Source organism: Capricornis sumatraensis, chromosome 16 (genome assembly GCF_032405125.1).
Source record: "Capricornis sumatraensis isolate serow.1 chromosome 16, serow.2, whole genome shotgun sequence".
NCBI classification, from domain to species: Eukaryota; Metazoa; Chordata; class Mammalia; order Artiodactyla; family Bovidae; genus Capricornis; species Capricornis sumatraensis.
In genome coordinates, this window is record NC_091084.1 from 24,147,131 (window position 1) to 24,166,503 (window position 19,373).

At 43.3% G+C, this 19,373-nt stretch overlaps 1 protein-coding gene across 1 annotated transcript; it reads left to right on the forward strand.

The window, feature by feature from the left end:
- The first annotated feature begins 7,647 nt into the window (after positions 1–7,647).
- On the forward strand, positions 7,648–19,293 carry LOC138092083 (dixin-like). Its single transcript, XM_068987962.1, has 6 exons — positions 7,648–7,871; positions 9,329–9,335; positions 10,157–10,286; positions 15,401–15,526; positions 18,186–18,417; positions 19,182–19,293. Exons 1-6 carry the CDS (start codon positions 7,648–7,650, stop codon positions 19,291–19,293), a joined length of 831 nt encoding a protein of 276 aa, XP_068844063.1.
- The last annotated feature ends 80 nt before the right edge of the window (positions 19,294–19,373 follow it).

Sequence of the window (19,373 nt, forward strand, 5' to 3'; positions counted from 1 at the left end):
TTTTTTGGGCTCCAAAATCACTGCAGATGGTGACTGCAGCCATGAAATTAAAAGATGCTTACTCCTCGGAAGAAAAATTATGACCAACCTAGATAGTATATTCAAAAGCAGAGACATTACTTTGCCGACTAAGGTCCGCCTAGTCAAGGCTATGGTTTTTCCTGTGGTCATGTATGGATATGAGAGTTGGACTGTGAAGAAGGCTGAGCACTGAAGATGCTTTTGAAGTGTGGTGTTGGAGAAGACTCTTGCGAGTCCCTTGGACTGCAAGGAGATCCAACCAGTCCATTCTGAAGGAAATCAACCCTGGGATTTCTTTGGAAGGAATGATGCTAAAGCTGAAGCTCCAGTACTTTGACCACCTCATGCGAAGCATTGACTCATTGGAAAAGACTTTGATGCTGGGAGGGATTGGGGGCAGGAGGAGAAGGGGACGACCGAGGATGAGATGGCTGGATGGCATCACTGACTCGATGGACGTGGGTCTGAGTGAACTCCGGGAGTTGGTGATGGACAAGGAGGCCTGGCGTGCTGCGATTCATGGGGTTGCAAAGAGTCAGACACGACTGAGCGACTGAACTGAACTGAGGCCAGAATAGCAATAATTCTTGAAACCATTTTATTTTTAAGATTTTGGGGAAAAAATTCTAAAAATAGACAAACTGGTAGCTAACATGATGAAAAAGGAGGAAGCACAAATGTATAAAATAAAAAAATGACAGTGTAGAAATAACTGTTGAAACAAAACTGTAAGAGTCTTTGCATATCTGTGCAAATAAACTTTAAAACCTTGATGAGATTAATAATTTCTAAGGGAAATTCTGATTACTAAAATTAATAGAGACAGGATATTTAAACAGACCAATTTCTGTGAAAGAAATAGAGAACTTTAATAAGGAACTATTCCTCAAAAAAAAGTACCAGCCTAGATTATTTCACAGGGGAATTCTACCAAACCTCTACTTATCAGATAGCCCCAGTCCTCTACAGATGATGTCAGAGAATGAAACTAAGGAGAAACTTGCTCCTTCTTTTTAAAAAATATATCTACCTGGTAGTGCAAAAAAGGAAACTACAGACAAATATTACTTATGAAATACCTATGAAAAGAAGAAAATACCTATGAAAAGAAGACCCCAGTGGCTCAGTGGGTAAAGAATCTACTTTCAGTGCAGGAGACAGGAGACATGGATTTGATTCCTGGGTGTGGAAGAGTCCTTGGAGGAGGGAATGGCTACCCACTCCAGTATACTTGCCTGGAAAATCCCATGGACAGAGGAGCTACAGTTCATGGTGCCCCAAAGAGTCGGACATGACTGAACAACTGAGTAACCACGAAAAAGCACAACAAACATAGTACTAATATAGCTCTGATATATATTTTATTAGTGAACAAAGTTCAACATCACATTAAAGTGTAATTCGTTATGATCAAGTAGGGTTAACCACAGGAATGCAAGGTAGGCTCATTATTAAGAAATCCATGTATTCCATCATAATGGAATATTATCAGGAAAAATAATCAGAATTGTCTCCATAAATTATGACAAAACTTTCATCAAAATTCAACATCCGTTCGTTATAAAACCACTGAAGCAAATAAGACTTGCTTGGGAACAGAGCGGTGATGGTGTAATTTGAGATTCTCCCTGGGATTGTCCTCACGGCCACATACTTCTTCATTCCAGAAATGGCCACTGCACGCATCCATGGCTTCACTCATGGGAGCAAGGGGAAAAGGGCTGCCCATTATTCACATTGGTGACATCTGATGGAAAGAGATAAGTGCATCTCTGGAGTTAATCATCACTGTGTGTTGAATGGTTTGGAGAACATTGATTAAGAAAGGATTTTCCTTATTGATGAGAAATAACTCAGTTATGCTCGTCTACCCCTGTTAGAAGGTTATGCAGTGTATTGTGTAGCATGCAGTATATTTTGTAGAGCATGATACAAATAAAAGAAAAAAGTAAAAGAAAAAAAAAGAAAATAATACTTGATGGATTCTTTCTTAACGTGATAAAAATTTATATACCTTATTCCAGAAACCATTCACTTTCTAAACTGGGAAACACTTCAAGTATTTTCTGAGTCCAGAAACCAGGGAAAAATGCTCAATATCTCCACTACTAGTCAACATTGTACCAGAGGTATATAGAAATTGATTAGAGGCATAAAGCTTAATAAAGAATATTTCTTTTTGTAGATGATGTGGTAATAATCCTGGAAATCATTGAGAATTATTGATAAAACTCAATGAAACTCAATAAAAAATAACAGAGTATAAAATGGACCTACTGAAATTAACAGCTTTCACATACACAGAGTAACCAATTAGAGAAAGTGATGGTAGAGAAAACCTCATTTAATCACAATTAAGAAGAATTCAACACTTAGAAATGAACTTAACAGGAAATGTATATAACTTACAGGAGGAAAACTCTAAAACTCTTCAGAAAGACTCATTTGAACAAATGAAAGACATCCCTTATTCTTGAGTAGGATTGTTCAACAACATAAAAATGACAGTTCTCTCTATATCAATTTATAAATTTAATATAACCGCAAAAAAGTTCTAATGGGCTTTTTTTTTTTGAAAGTTAGATAAATATATACTGAAGTTTTTATGGAGAAATAAATTTGTAAGAATAGTCAAGAAAATATTTAAAAAAGAGAAAAATTTCAGAGGGGAAGGACCAGCTGTACCAGATCTTAAATTATACTATGAAACCTCTACAAATAAAACATTTTGGTACTGGTACATGAATGAGCAAATATACAAGTGATACAGACTGTGAAGTCCAGGAAGAGACCCAGGAACTATGGAAATTTAGTGTATGATAAAGGCAGCATTGAGAGCAGTGCTGCGGTTCATGGGGTCGCAAAGAGTCAGACACAACTGAGCGACTGAAGTGAACTGAAAGGCAGCATCTCAAATCCCTGGGGTAAAGATTGACTTTAGTAAATGGTGCTGGAACAACTGGGTAGCCATTTAAAAAAAAAAAGTTATGTTGGGTCTATATCTCACATTATACGGAAGAATAAATTCCAGATGGAACAGGGATCTAAATGCAAGCAATTTTGAAACCATATGAGAACTAGAGAAAAAGCAGAAGTGAATTCTTCTCTCATGTTAGCGTAGGGAAAGCCTTTCTAGCCATCACTCAAAGTTCAGAGGAATGAAATATTGGTAATTTGATTATATAAAAATAAAATCCTTTTCATAGCCAGAAAACAATCATAAACTAAGTCAAAAGATGACTGATAGGGACTTCCCTGGTGCTCCAGGGCTAAGACTGCACACTCCCAATGCAGGAGGCCTGGGTTCAATCCCTGGTCAGGATCTAGATCCCGCATACTGCGACTAAAAGTTCCTGCGTGCCTCAACTAAAGACCCCATGTGCTGCAACTGAGACCCAGCACAGCTGCAGAAGTGTGTGTGCACTCAGTCGCTCAATCATGTCGACTCTGCAACCCTGTGGACTGTAGCCCACCAGGCTCCTCTGTCCATGGGATTCTCCAGCCAAGAATACTAGAGTGGGTTGCCTTTCCCCCTGACACAGGGATCAAACCTGAGTCTCCTGCACTGGCAGGTGGATTCTTTACCGCTGCACCACCAGGGAGGCAGCCAAATAAATAAATATAAATATCCCCAAAGAGAGATCACTGACAAACTGGGAAATCTCTGTAACATATATCAAAGACAAAAGGGTAACATTTCTAATACATAAAGAGCTCTTAAAATGAAGGTACAAAAGATAGAAAAATGGGAGAGATGTGAACAGATAATTCATGTACATATACAAAATATATAAAGATAAGGATGAATTTAAATTGAATTCTTAAACCTACCAAAAGAGGCTCAAATTCATAACTAAAGAAATTTAAACAGCACTAAGATACAATCTGTCACCTATCATATTAGCAAAAATTTAAAAGTGTGACAACATAGTCTATTGGCAAGATTGGGGGAAAATGCACTCTCATGCATTGCTGATGGGAATGCAAATAGATACAATGCTTTTGGTGGGGAATTTGGCAATACTTAATGAAGTTATCTACTTAATGTATCTATATTCACCTAGCCATCTTCTTTGAATCTACCCTGAAGATAGACCTCGATCAACATGAAAATACATATGCATAACGTTATTCATTGCTGCACTGTAACTGCAAAATATTGGAAAAAAAAACCCTGAATTCCCATATATAGAAGACTGATTGACTAAATCATGATATATCTACGTAATGGAGTACCATGTAGCTGTAAAATAAGGAAGATTTCTAGACCAATATGGAATGATTTCCAGAATATATTTAGCAAATATTAATTGAAGCGAAGTGAAAAATGCAGGTGTAAAAAGAATGTGTGTGTGTTAGTTGCGTCTGACTTTTTGCGACCCCATGGACTGTAGCTCACCAGGCTCCTCTGTTCATGGAATTCTCCAGGCAAGAATACCGGAGTGGGTTGCCAGGCCCTCCTCCAGGGGATCTTCCCAACCCAATCTTGAACCTGGGTCTCTGCATTGCAGGCAGATACTTTGCCATCTGAGCCACAAGGGAATATCAGTGTTTAATGGTATTTTGGGGACTTCCCTGGTACCCAGTGGCCAAGACTGCAAGCTCCCAATGCAGGAGACCTGGGTTTGGTCCCTGGTCAGGGAACTGGATCCCATGTGCAATGAAGTTTGAAGATCCCACATGCTGCAACCAAGACCCAGCAGGGCCCAGTAAAAAAAAAAAAAAAATTACTATGCTATTTTTCAGATAAGAAAAGGGAAATAAATAAAATATACATATATCTTTTTTTTCCAGTTAACGTAGAACAAATCAGATCAGTTATCTCCAGGAGTGGATAGGAATAGGGTGGAAAGACTAGAGAAAAGGGATTGGAGTAGAGAGAAAGATGGAGGCATGACACTTCTGAATGTATGTTTTCCTATAGCTCTGACTTTTAGAATCATGTTACTCTTTCTCCTGCCCCCAAATTAATTAAAATCAACCAAAATGTTAGGACAACCCAACATGGTCTACCAGTTGTAATAAATGGACTTAATTGTATTACACATTAATAACATAACCACGCTGAAGGCAGAGGAAAGAAAAGAATTAACCTAAGTCACTTTGGAATCAGTATTTCGAGTGTACACTGTAAGGCTAAAGACAAAAAGGACTATATACTTGAATATCAATTTCTGGCTGGTAAATTTATTTTTCTATGACCTGGCATAGCCCAATAGATAAATATTTTTTAAAATGACTATACTAATCCATATAAGGTACGGATTAGCAAGTCAAATTTTGATGTGTTTTCTAGGACTGAGGAAATATTTGTAAATATATTGTGGATAGAGTCAGGTTTCTCACTGTGTGGAAAAAGGAGTTACAAATAAGGAAAAGGAAAAAGAGAGATGAACCCTGTGGTGCTGGGCTAGAGGCAGGATCAGGATAATTCATGGTCTGTTTCTCCATCTGTCTGTCAAGATAAGTAGATGGAAGTGTGTGTCTAGGTGTGATACATACCTGTATTTCCTACTCTGCTCCTGAGAGGGCCCAGAATGTTACCCCAGTGGGATGAGTATACCTCATGCCCAAATTTTGATTTCTGAAAACTACTCTCCAACAAGAGGAGCCAAAAGTGATTTCTTTTGACAAATAGCTGATGACAGAGCTGGAGCAGAGCAAATACAAGATGAGGGGATCTTGTAAAAATACAGGTTCTAATTCATTAGAACTGGAGCAGAGTTTGAGATTCTGCATTTCCATTCTATTCTGCATATTCTATTCTACTGCATTTCAAGTGTGTTGATTCCCAGTGGTGCGTGAGCCTCTGCTTTTCTGAGAGGCCCCTGGTGACGGTGCTGCTCGGCTCTGGAGCCCTCTTTGATTAGCAGACAGCTCCCTAGTATAGGTTATTACACAGGAGACTCCCAGCACTGGCTGTGGAGGGAGAAGTGGTTTAGGCTAAGGTAACCTCCATTCCGAGAGTTTTGGTGAGGTTGTTTAATCCTCAGGGATGCATTTATTTAGGTGACAGTGTGGTAGAGTGGAAAGAGCACTGGTTTGGGAGTCAGAGTGAATCTCACATTCATAGTTTACAGTCTGGGTGGCCTTGAACATTATTTCACCATTTTGGAGTCTTGGGTTTGCAGGTAGCAAAATAGATACAGTAAAAATTTCCCTGGCAGCTTAGCATTAGAGAAATTGTGTCTAAAGGACCTAGCATAGCTTTAGACACAGAGTAGCTGTTCAGAAAAGTGGTGACAATTATTATCACTTATGCAATAGAATCGGAGAAGGCAATGGCACCCCACTACAGTACTCTTACCTGGAAAATCCTATGGATGGAGGAGCCTGGTAGGCTGCAGTCCATGGGGTCTCTGAGAGTCGGATATGATTGAGTGACTTCACTTTGACTTTTCCCTTTCATGCACTGGAGAAGGAAATGGCAACCCACTCCAGTGTTCTTGCCTGGAGAATCCCAGGGACGGGGGAGCTTGGTGGGCTGCCGTCTATGGGGTCGCACAGAGTCGAACACGACTGAAGCGACTTAGCAGCAGCAGCATGCAATAGAATCCTCTTTACTGGAAGCCAAGAACTGTGATTAATGTGCGTGAGAAGTTCTGTGCGGAACCTCAAAGCAGTTTTGCATCAGAGACAACTTACTTCTAGTCATTGGCCAAAAGAAGGCTATGATTACTTAAGTAAAATTATCTTGGGCCTGATGAAAAATACTTGTTCTTGTCTTCCCCTGCATAATTAACTTTTAGAATCATCGTTAAGTCTTGGCCTGATGAAATTTGACACATTATTCACCGATTCAAAGAAAGATTTGTTGAGCGCCTGTTACTCTGAGTCCAACAATCCTGAACTCTTGTAACGTCCTGCATGGAGCATCTAGTTGAGAACTGAGCCCCTTTGAGCTCACTGTCCTCTTTGCCTCCTTTCCTCAGGAAAGTCCCCTGAGCATGGGGTTCAGATTGAGTTAATACTCCTAGCACCTCGCACACCCCTGTCTTAGCACTTGTCTCACCAACCTGCAAGCTGCTCCTCCTTCTCCTCTCTTCTCCTTTTTTTTTTTCCCTGCAAACTTGAAGGCATAAAGCTCTTTGTAGCCCCCTCACAGAACACTGGCTGCACCCACCTTGTAGTTGAACTGATTTCCTGGCACAGGACATCCTCACAGAGATCAGTGTCTGAGGTGTGTGGGAGGGTCAGGGAAGAGGTGGTGATGCTTGAGCTGAGGTTTAAGAAGAGATGCGAGGCAGGAGGGAGGTAGAGTGGCCGGAAGACATGGTGCGTTTGGGGCACTGTACATAGTTTGGACCAACCTTAAACGTGGGGACTGGGGGGCAAATGTGAATGGATAAGCAAAGCTGGAGGAGTGGTAAGGACTAGTGCAGGACAGACTGAAGTGCAGCTGAGGAGGCTGGGTTTTATGCTGAGGGTAATGACAGGCCAGTGAAGGATTTTAAACAGGAATGTGTAGGGGGAGGGTTGAGGGCGATACTCTATAGAGGGAAGTGGGGTAGGGATTTTGATGTAAGCCAGGTAATCAGACCCAGCTGTTACCCTGATACCTTTGTGGCCCGGAGCAGAGTGGTTTGCTCTGGAGGCACCCTTTGCCTGTCCTGCCGTTTTGGCTGAATGGTAGGAGCTCACCTGGACAGGAATCTGGCCCGTGAGAAAGCAGAAGGTGCAGCCGCCTCTAGCCTGCAGAGTGAGTGGATAGCAGAAGGCCCTTGGACCACCTGTACTGGGTTTGCTAACCAGGTCTGCCATGGCATTGGGACGGAGACTTTGGAGAAGTTACGTGATTTCTCTGAACCTCACCCACAGAACGGAGATGATACCAGCCCTTCGGTGCTTCTGTGAGAACTGAATTAGATGATGATAATGAAAATAATGATGACCATTTAGTAAACATCAACCGTGTGGCTGTGTTCTAGGTATATTGTTGTTGTGTTGTTTAGTTGCTAAGTTGTGTCCAACTCTTTTGTTACTCCACGGGGTGTAGCCTGTCAGCCCTCCTCTGTCCATGGGATTTCCCAGGCAAGAATACTTGTGTGGGATGCCATTTCCTACTCCAGGGAATCTTCCCGACCCAGGAATTGAACCCAGACCTCCTGCACTGGCAGGCAGATTCTTTACCACTGAGCCATCAGGGAAGCCCTCCAGATACATTAGTGAGTCATTAAAAGACATATAAAACATCAAAAGTAGTGTTTAATTCATGATTCAGTTCAGTTCAGTTCAGTCACTCAGTCGTGTCCGACTCTTTGCGACCCCATGAATCGCAGCACGCCAAGCCTCCCTGTCCATCACCAACTCCTGGAGTTCACTGAAACTCATGTCCATTGAGTTGGTGATGCCATCCAGCCATCTCATCCTCTGTCGTCCCCTTTTCCTCCTGCCCCCAATCCCTCTCAGCATCAGAGTCTTTTCCAATGAGTCAACTCTTGGCATGAGGTGGCCAAAGTACTGGAGTTCCAGCTTTAGCATCATTCCTCCCAAAGAACATCCAGGACTGATCTCCTTTAGAATGGACTGGTTGGATCTCCTTGCAGTCCAAGGGACTCTCAAGAGTCTTCTCCAACACCACAGTTCAAAAGCGTCAATTCTTTGGCACTCAGCTTTCTTCACAGTTCAACTCTCACATCCATCCATGACCACAGGAAAAACCATAGCCTTGACTAGACAGACTTTTGTTGGCATCATGGTGGATACTCAATAAATACCAGATTCTTTCCCCTACCTCCTGCTGATCATTGCACGTCCTACAGTTTGTCGGTAGCTGATAGAACATGGCCTTAGCACTACCTTCCAAAGGACTTTATTTATTCCCACAAATTGACATAGAGAAAATAGTGAAGATTTAATTTAAGTTCAGGAAGCAGCCAGTGAGTAATTTCTGATATCATTTCATCAAGGAAGTACTTGGAGCTTAGAAATCAACTGTACTTTAACCAAATTATAATTTGATACTGTTAGCGCTTGAATTTAATTTTCAGGTTCAGAATCTTGGGCTTCTACAGACACCAGCCAGAACTGCTGCCTGTACTATGACCTTGCTCTTGTGCTATTTTGATATTTAGTGCTCAAATAATCAGAATGAACACCTGAATATACAAGCCCTGTTTAAAATGGAATATGAAAGGTTATCTAAGTGTTGCCATGAGTTATGTGTCCTGCCTGAGTCTGACAGGTTTCTGATGGTACTGGACCATAAGTGTTGTCTGAAAAAAAAAAAAAAGAAAGCTCCCCGACCCCGATCCCAGTCTTCAGGAACTCTGCTCATCCTAGTCTTTCTTTTTCTTTCTTTGTGCAGGTTTCAGGTAACCAGATCCTCTTTGACAACATAAAGCCTGGATTAAAGCTAACTCTGTAGCAATCCCAGGATTATGGGCTCAGGAGGATAAATCCCAGGTTGATTTCAGTTAAATCTCTTTGTGAAGAAAGCAGCTATGAGAGGCAGTTCTGAGATCGGTTTAACTGTGGATTCCTAGGTCCCCAGGATCAGTTCTTAGGAATGTCCCAGGCCATTGTGCACACGGGACACGAGAGAGATCGTTCCTGGGAAGCGCAGTGGGGCACTGGCAGCTCTCATCACACTTGAAAACGGGCTGTGCTTCTGGCCCGGCTTTATCCCTGGTCGACAGAGCTAAAGTCAAGGAGAGCAGGAGTCACTGTCGCCGAAACGCTCATCTGCGTACGTTGCCCACACCACCACCCGAGTCAGAGGGTAGCTCATCCCAGAGACTAGCATAAAACCAGAGAATTTTAGAGCATCCTCCATGTCTAACCATCTTTCTTTCCTTGAAACCTTCTCCTCCGTCTGGGTATAGACTGCTCAGGTGCTCAGTTGTGTGCAAATCCGACCCCATGAACTGTAGCCCGCCAGGCCTCTCTGTGCATGGAAGTGTCAGGGCAAGAATTCTGGAGCGAGTTGCCATTTCCTACTCCAAGGGATCTTCCTCACCCAGGGACTGAACCCGTGTCTCTTGCAACTCCTGTATTGGCAGGCGAATTCTTTATCACTGGGCCACCTGGGAAGTCGGGTGTAGATCTCCCTGTCTCCAGTGCTTCCTTAGAGGGTGCAGGGAAGAGGATATAAGTAACATGCAACCTTTCCTTATCTCCCACTTTCATTTTCCAGCAACAGCTGCAGGCGTACGTGGCCTGGGTGAATGCGCAGCTGAAGAAGAGGCCAGCGGTGAAGCCAGTGCAGGACCTGCGACAAGATCTCCGAGATGGGGTGATCCTGGCGTATCTCATTGAGATTGTCGGTCGGTTGACTCTGATGCTAGCTTAAACCAGAGCATGGCCTTTTTACCCTTCATGGGCCCTTCAGAGCAGATTTTTGGTGGTGGTTTAGTCACTAAGTCGTGTCCAACTCTTGTGACCCCATGGACTGTAGCCTGCCAGGCTCCTCTGTCCATGAGATTTCCCAAGCAAGAATACTGGAGTGGATTGCCATTTTCTCCTCCAGGCATTCTTCCCCACCCAGGGACTGAACCCTAGTCTCCTGCATTGGCAGGCAGGTTCTTTACCGACTGAGCTGCTTCTTTAAAGTCTTATGGAAGTGAAAGTAGGGAAGACTTAAGATACTTGCCCAGGGTTAACTAATTTATTTATTAGTCAGTAAACACTGTGTTCCAGGTGCTGCATTAAACTTTGGGAGTGTAATGAGGAGCACAGTCGTGGCTCTCAAGTCTCCCAATCTAGTTGGAAAGACTGGAGAGCGAAGTCACTTCCAGTAATGTACTTAGTACTGTGATGGGAAAAGCACAGATAAGAGCAGAGGGCGGGCACCTAACCCACTGTTAGGGATTCTAGGATGGCTTGCCAGAGGATCTGATGTCTACACTGAGGCTGGAAAGAGAAGTGGCAGCCAGGCAAAAAGAAAATGTGTTACCAACAAAAGGACCCAACTAAGATAAGAAGACCTTGTTGAAAAAGCCCAAGAGTTGATGCCTGTCTTTCTTATTAGATGGTATCATAACCTTATTTCCACAGCATTTGTCCACACCTCTTATTACTTCTCTCACCAAATGATAATTGCTTCTTATCTACCTCTCCCAGTATAGATTGAGCTCTTTAAGAGCAGGTACAGTGTAATTTTTTCCCCCTTGTTTCCACGATCCTTAACCAAGTGCCAGACACATAACAGGTACTCAAAATTCATTGACATATTTGAAGGATGTGGGTTTGAGTAATATGTAAGAAGGCAGTCTTGCATCAGGCAGCCTGTCCAGAAATACTTCGAGACAGCTCATATATTCATTATTCACTTATAGTGATAATAACCATGATAACAGTAACAGCAGCTACTGTGTATTGAACACTTAATTTTACTTAATCATCAATATTTGAAAAACATAATATTACCCCCATTTCCAGGAGCACTTTATATATATCCCCAGGAGCACTTTATATATATATGTGTGTGTACGTATATATCAAGCCTTACTTTGATTGATTTATGATAATGGATAGCATTTAAGTATTTTACTTATTTTTTGAGATTTAGAAAGGTCTGTCCTTGGAATTTTCCAGGCAAGAATACTGGAGTGGATAGCCTTTCCCTTCTCCAGGGAATCTTCCCAACCCAGAACCCAGGTCTCCTGCATTGCAGGCAGATTCTTTACTGTCTGAGCCACCAGGGAAACCCTTAAGCAACTTTGCAAGGTCACATAAGAATAGTGGTAAAGCAGAGGTACAAGCCTAGATACACTTTAATTCCAAAGCTAATTTTCAACTTTTAATTTTTCACTCATTTGAACAGATTATCCTGGAAATATAATCAGTTAGAAAATCCAGACAGCACAAGAAGATAGAAAATCAAAAGCCATTTCCCCTGTCTGTCCCCTTGCCAGTTACTTGTTCTTCCTGGAGGCAGCCAGTGTTAGCAGTTTCTGGCTATTCTTTCCAGAGATATTTAATGGTGCATATACAGGCAATATGAATGTGTATTCTTGTTTTTCAAAACACAGGTTCTTAAATGCTACATTCTGTTGCAACTTGGCGATAGAGAAAATCTCTCTGAATTCAGTACTTGAGATTGCGTTCTTTCTTGAGCTGGCCCTCACTGAGCTTTTGATCCTACTACTATGCTCCTGAAATTGTTCTCCTTGAAGTCACAACTCTGCTCTGTCAAATCCCGTGGCCACGGCTCAGTCCTCATTTTGTTCAGCTTAGCAGAACTTGACACAGTGGATCACTCCCTCCTCCTCCAAACATCTTCCCTCGGTCTCCAGGATCCTGTGGGCGTGAAGGCTTCCTCCTTCCTCACTGGCCTTTCCTGTTCACTCTGCTGGCTTTCTCGTGTGTGTGTGTGTGTGTGTGTGTGTGTGTGTGTGTGTGTGTGTGTGCGCGCGCGCGTGCTTAGTCGTGTCTGACTCTTTGTGATCCCATCGACTGTAGCCCGCCAGCCTCCTCTGTCCATGGAATTTTCCAGGCAAGAATACTGAAATGGGTAGCCACTTCCTACTCTAGAGGATCTTCCCAACCCAGTGATCGAACCCATGTCTCTTGCGTCTTCTGCAGTGGCAGGCTGATTCTTTACCAACCGCACCACCTGGGAAGCCCTCCTGACCTCTACATGTTGGAATTTTTCCTTAGAGGTGCAGACCTTAGTTCTTTTGTATATTCTCTATCCCTAAGTGGTCTCTTCCCAAATTTGACTCTTTAGCCCTAAGCTTTTCCTTGAGTTCTAGGAGTGAATATCAGCTTCCTATTCGACTTCTCTGCTTGGATGTCTAAAATGCTACTCTCACTTCACATGTCCTAATCAGAACTTTTCCTTCATGCCACTGATCCCTCTGTCCTCTGAGATCCTTCATCTGACTAACACATCACAGTACCATTCCCTCAGTTGTTAAAGCAGAACACTTAGAAGTTGTCTTTAATTATTCTCTTTTTCTCATCTGTCGTAGTCAGCCCTTCACATGTGCTGTTTGCTTTATATTAAAAATGTACCTGGTATCTCACTCTTCACCTCTCAGCTTCTTCCCAAACCATCATTATCTCTCACTTGACTATTTTCATTTCCTTTCTAACAGATCTCCCTGTTTCCTCTTCACAGAATTTATGTCCACATGAAGTCAACTTTTAAAAGCATTAAACAGGTCAGGTAACTCATCTCACATGCTAGCAAAGTAATGCTCAAAATCATTCAAGCCAGGCATCAATAGAATGTGAACTGTGTGAACTTCCAGATGTTCAAGCTGGATTTAGAAAAGACAGAGGAACCAGAGATCAAATTGCCAATATCCACTGGATCATATAAAAAGCAAGAGAATTCCAGAAAAACATCTACTTCTGCTTTATTGAGTATGCCAAAGCTTTTGACTGTGTAGATCACAGCAAACTGTGGAAAATTCTGAAAGAGATGGGAATAGCAGACCATCTTACCTGCCTCCTGGGAAATCTGTAGGTCAAGAAGCAACAGTTAGAACCAAACATGGAACAACAGACTGGTTCCAAATATGAAAAGGAGTATATCAAGGCTGTATATTGTCACCCTGCTTATTTAACTTATATGCAGAGTACATCATGAGAAATGCCAGGCTGGATGAAGCACAAGCTGGAATCAAGATTGCTGGGAGAAATATCAATAACCTCAGATATGCAAATGATACCACCCTTATGGCAGAAAGTGAAGAGGAACTAAAGAGAATTGATGAAAGTGCAAGAGGAGAGTGAAAAAGCTGGCTTAAAACTCAACATTCAGAAAACGAAGATCATGGCATCTGGTTCCATCACTCCATGGCAAATAGATGGAGAAACAATGGAAACAGTGACAAACTATTTTCTTGGACTCCAAAATCACTTCAGATGGTGACTGCAGTCATGAAATTAAAAGATGCTTGCTCCTTATAAGAAAAGCTATGACCAACCTAGACAGCATGTTCAAAAGCAGAGACATTACTCTGCCATCAAAGGTCTGTCTAGTTCGAGGCTATGGTTTTTCCAGTGGTCATGTATGGATGTGAGAGTTGAACTATAAAGAAAGCTGAACTCCGAAGAATTGATGCCTTTGAACTGAGGTGTTGAAGAAGACTCTTGAAGGTCCCTTGGACTTCAAGGAGATCAAACCAGTCAGTCATAAAGGAAATCAGTCCTGAATATATATTGGAAGGAATGATGCTAAAGCTGAAACTCCAGTACTTTGGCCACCTGATGTGAAGAACTGACTCGTTGGAAAAGACCCTGATGCTGGGAAAGATTGAAGGTGGGAGGAGAAGGGGACGACAGAGGATGAGATGGTCCATCACCAACTCGATGGACATGAGTTTGAGCAAGCTCTGGGTGTTGGTGATGGACGGGGAAGCCTGGCATGCTATAGTCCATGGGCTGGCAAAGAGTCGGACACAACTGAGCGACTGAACTGAACTGAACTGAACTGAACTGAACTCCCTTACCTCCAAGCCTGCATTTTCTGCCCATTACATATAGAATAAAATTCAAGGTCTTTGCTCTTTTGCTCTAGTTGCCAAAGCCCCACATGACCTGGCCTTGCTTACCTCTCTACCTGTCCTAGAACTCGACTCCCTGCTTTCTCCACTCCAGCCATAGGGTCTTGTTGCTGTTTCTCAGATAAGCTGATCTCATTCCTGCCTTGGCGTTGGTACTTATGGTTCCTCAGCCTGGAATGCTACCTCTGCAAATCTTCTCCTCTCTGATTTTATTCAAGTCTCCTCCCAAATGTATTATCAGACAGACCATGGTTACTCGTCTTTGTTTTTCCTCATAGTACTTATCACTGGGCTTCCCAGGTGGTGCTAGTTGTAAAGAATCTGCAGGCCAGCACAGGAGATGAAAAAGACCGGGTTCAATCCCTGGGTGGGGAAGATCCGCTGGAGTAGGAAATGGTACCCACCTCCAGTATTCTTGCCTGGGAAGTCCCATGGAGAGAGGAGCCTGGCGGACCCCAGTCCTTGGGGTCGCCAAGAGTCGGACATGACTAGCACAGCACGGCACTTACCACTACCTGAAATTATGTCAAACATTTATCTGTTATCTTGGTCATCTCTCATCCCTGAAGTTATAAACTCTATGATGAAAGGAAAGACAGACAATGTCTTGGTCACTGCTCTTTCTCTGGTGCCTCAAACAGTGCCTGGCACACAGTGGGTGCTCAGTGAATATTTGTTGAATGAATAAATGTACACATAGTAACTTTACAGGCCCCAGGGAATAGATGTGAAAATTCGAAGACCTTCCAGAATGCTTTGATTTTCCTATTTCCCATCCAGATTACAAACACGAAGGCCTAACTCCCTTACATATTTATAGATAATGTTAGTGTTTACATCAAATATTCTCTCTGTGTCTGGCTATTATGAAACTGTGATAGTACTCCTCTTCATAACTTCATGTATTTTCTCTCTTCTAACAGCAGGAGAAAAGCTGAGTGGGGTACAGCTGAGTCCCAGTAACCAACAAGAGATGAAGAATAATGTGGAAAAAGTGTTACAGTTTGTAGCCTCCAAAAAGATTCGTATGCACCAGACTTCAGCTAAAGGTCAGTACTTCCTTCTGTCCGTGGTGGCTGAGTACACTCATCTTTACCTGGGGATTGCCACCTTCAGAAGAACCATCCACAGTGTAGCTGAGGGCTCAGAGTAGACTGCAGTGACCTCACATCTTTTTCCACATAAGGAAAGTCATCCTCTTGGGGTGGAATAATTGTCAAAATCCAGGTGCTTTGGAGACCAGGGTGAAGGTAGAAGCTCTTCATTTTAACTGAATAAAGTTTTGCTTGAGTGTATATAGGAAAATTAACAGAAAAGAAATGACAATGTTTGGATATTAATTTTAGAACATCTTGTTTAAGATATCAAACATGAAGATAGATGATATTTTTTTGTGTTCCTAGTGTTTCATGACAGTTATTATCTCAGATCATAATAGCCTACTTTCTTTTATCCAGTTTTCCAGAAGGAAAATATTTGATAGCAGTTTTTTTTTTTTTAACATCACAGGATATCTCCAGGCAGGATCAGAAAGCTCTTTCTCCTCTGCATATGCCCTCTCCTGGAGCCACATGGCCAGATGAAGGACAGCTCTCATTGCAGTTTGAGCCCAGGCTGCAGGGGAGAAATGATGTAGCTGTCCTCAGAAGGCACAGGCTCTCTGGTCCTCTCACTCTGACTCTGGAACTGATTATAATCTGGTTTGTTTCAGCCTCAGTTTCTGGGCCTGATTGCCTGTGGCTCTGATGAGAATGGAGGTAGGAGGGAGCCCTCCTTTCCGTGTTGTTAGTGTTCTCTGTGTTGGGCTCATTCAGGCAGGGCAGTTACTGACCATTGAGAATGTCATGTAGCAGGTATCAATCAATCCTTTTGGAAACCTTGCATATTTAAAAGGCTGTGAAGCTGAAAAAATACAGTTTTGTCTATTTTCTGACATTAACCAGACCCATCATGTTATTTTCTGTCTGCCTTTCTCTCTCTCTTTTTTTTTTTCTAGGACAAAATTTAGCATGTCAGATATTTCTCTGATCCAGGCCCCGTGAGGAGTGGGCTTGGGGATCTGGCCCATTAAAGTCAGCTATTTTGAGGGAACAGTCGTTCAGGACATCATTGTCTTTTACCTGGAGAAGTGCAACCACTTCCTAATCAGTCCCACCACATCCATTTCTGCCCCCCTCCCGTCTGCTCTCCACACTGCAGCCAGAACAATCTTTCTAAGAGTACGATACGCTCATGCCATTCCTCTGCACCTGAGGTCCCTTAAGATAAAATCCAGAGTCCTTTCTCTGGCTTACTATGCCCTTTCTGACCTGACCTCCACTTCATCCCCCCTCGTCTTTCCCCCACTCCCCCTGAACTCTGAACTCTGGCTATGCTAAACTGCTTTCTGTTCCTCTTCCAGTGTGTGCCATAGAAATATAAAGTAAGTCACATTCTTGATTTGAATGTGTCTAAATAGCCACATTACAAAAAAGAAATCAGTGGAAGTAATTTTGATAATATATTTTATTTAACCCATGTATCCAAAATGAGGGCTTCCCTGGTGGCTCAATGGGTAAAGAATCCACCTGCAATGCAGGAGACCCAGGTTTGATCCCTTGGTTGGGAAGATCCCCTGGAGAAAGAAATGGCAGTCCCACTCCAGTATTCTTACCCGGAGATGCCCCATGGACAGAGGAACCTGGCAGGCTACAGCCCGTGGGGTCTCAAAGAGCTGGATACAACTGAAGTGACTTAGCAGGCATGCATGCATATCCAGAATATGATCAGCTCAACATATAATCAGTGTAAAAAACAATCAGTGAGATATTTTGCATTCTATTTTTTTATACTAAATCTCATGAGATTTTTCATTCAGTTTTTGTGTGTGTGTGCTAAGTACACTCACAGCACATTTCAGTTAAGACCACTGCTGCCTTTTAAGTGCTCAGCAGCTACATATGGCTAGTGGCTCCCATACTGGATGGCATCTAGACCTTCATGCCTGCTGTTCCCTCTTCTTGGAATACTTTTTTCCTTCTCTTTCCTCATCTGATGAACCTCTATTGGTCAGTCAAGCCTCAGTTTAGGACTCACCTTGTCTGGGAATCCTTCCCTGAGGCCTCTAAACTAGACAGATGCTTCTCTGAGTTCCCAAAGAATCTTGTGCTTTTCCCATGGTATGAAGGAAATGGCAACCCACTCCAGTACTCTTGGCTGGAAAATCCCATGGACAGAGGAGGCTCTCATGGGGTCACAATGAGTTGGACACAACTGAGCGACTTCACTTTATGTTATTACACTTTATGGTCATTGCTTTAACTCTTCGATCTCCCTATTAAACAAAGCTTTGTGAGGACAGAGAGCTTGACTGCCTTGCTTTCCTGTTCCCTAGCAGACACTCCAGTACTCTTGCCTGGAGAATCCCATGGACGGAGGAGCCTGGTAGGCTGCAGTCCATGGGGTCGCTAAGAGTCGGACACGACTGAGCGACTTCACTTTCACTTTTCCCTTTCTTGCATTGGAGAAGGAAATGGCAACCCACTCCAGTGTTCTTGCCTGGAGAATCCCAGGGACGGGGAAGCCTGGTGGGCTGCCATCTATGGGGTCGCACAGAGTTGGACACGACTGAAGCGACTCAGCAGCAGCAGCAGCAGATGCATAGGAACCGAGTGCTTCCTCAGCACTCCACTTCCCTCTTAGGACCTCTTGGTCTGTTCTGATCCTCAGATATCGTGGAAGGCAACCTGAAGTCTATCATGAGGCTGGTCCTGGCCTTGGCAGCTCATTTCAAACCTGGCTCCAGCAGGACAGTGAGCCAAGGACGGGATGCCAGAGCCCCCCTGCAGACTCACCAGCCTCACTGTGCCACTGCTGTGGCCCAGGGCACCGCCGCTGCTCTGGCCGATGTGTGTCATGATATGTCGCGGTCTGGGCGGGATGTCTTTCGATACCGACAGAGGTAAGGATGGAAATCTGGGGATGGGAATTCGACCTGCACTAATATTTCTTCCCTTAAATGATAATTGTGCAGTAGATGGAAATATCACCTAAACAGCCCACATTGCAGAAAAGAGTAGGGAGTGGAGGTTGGAGAGGGTGCTCCAAAAGAGAAAAAAAAAAAAACCACCTTTCTTTTAGGCATGTTTATTTTGACATTTGGAGAAGGGCATGGCAACCCACTCCAGTATTCTTACCTGGAGGATCCCATGGACAGAGGAGCCTGGCGGACTGCAGTACTTGGGATCACAAAGAATCGGGCACGACTTAAGTGACTTGGCATGCACGGCACGTGCACATTTTGACTTTAGCAGAATGTAAAGGAATCATATATGTAATTCTTTTCTCTGGTGCCCAGAGTTTTAAACATATTCCTTTGGCACCGTGTGTTTTCTGCACTGGGAGGTATGTGGGAGCAGCATCCCAATTCACCCCTGAGTCTCTCCCTGGTGTGTATCCTGAAGGTTGCATATCCCAGAGAGTCATGGCAGGAGATGCTTCGTGGGTTGTGTGTCAGAGAGGGAGCACGACTCTGAGGTGTTGCGAAGATTGGTGAAATTATTGGTTTCTCTACCTTCCGTGCCAGATTTCAAATGTCTTAAAGGCAGGGGCTTTGCCTCGTCTGTCTTTTTACCCACAGCAGTCCCAGAGTGGCATCTATCAGTAGTTTGTGGGTAGGCCCGAAGGACTGACACCCTCTCCTTTATTGGTGCCCTCCGACTTTAGGAACAGCAGCATGGATGAGGATATTGAGAATCCATGCTGGAGCGTGCGAGCCCTGGTGCAGCAGTATGAAGGACAGCAGAGGTCCTCGTCTGAGTCCAGCTGCTCCAGGTAACCGTGGCCTGAGACTCTTCATCGCTACAGTCCTCAATTCACGGAGGTTCTCAGGGTTGGCAGCTTCAGGTACCCATGCAA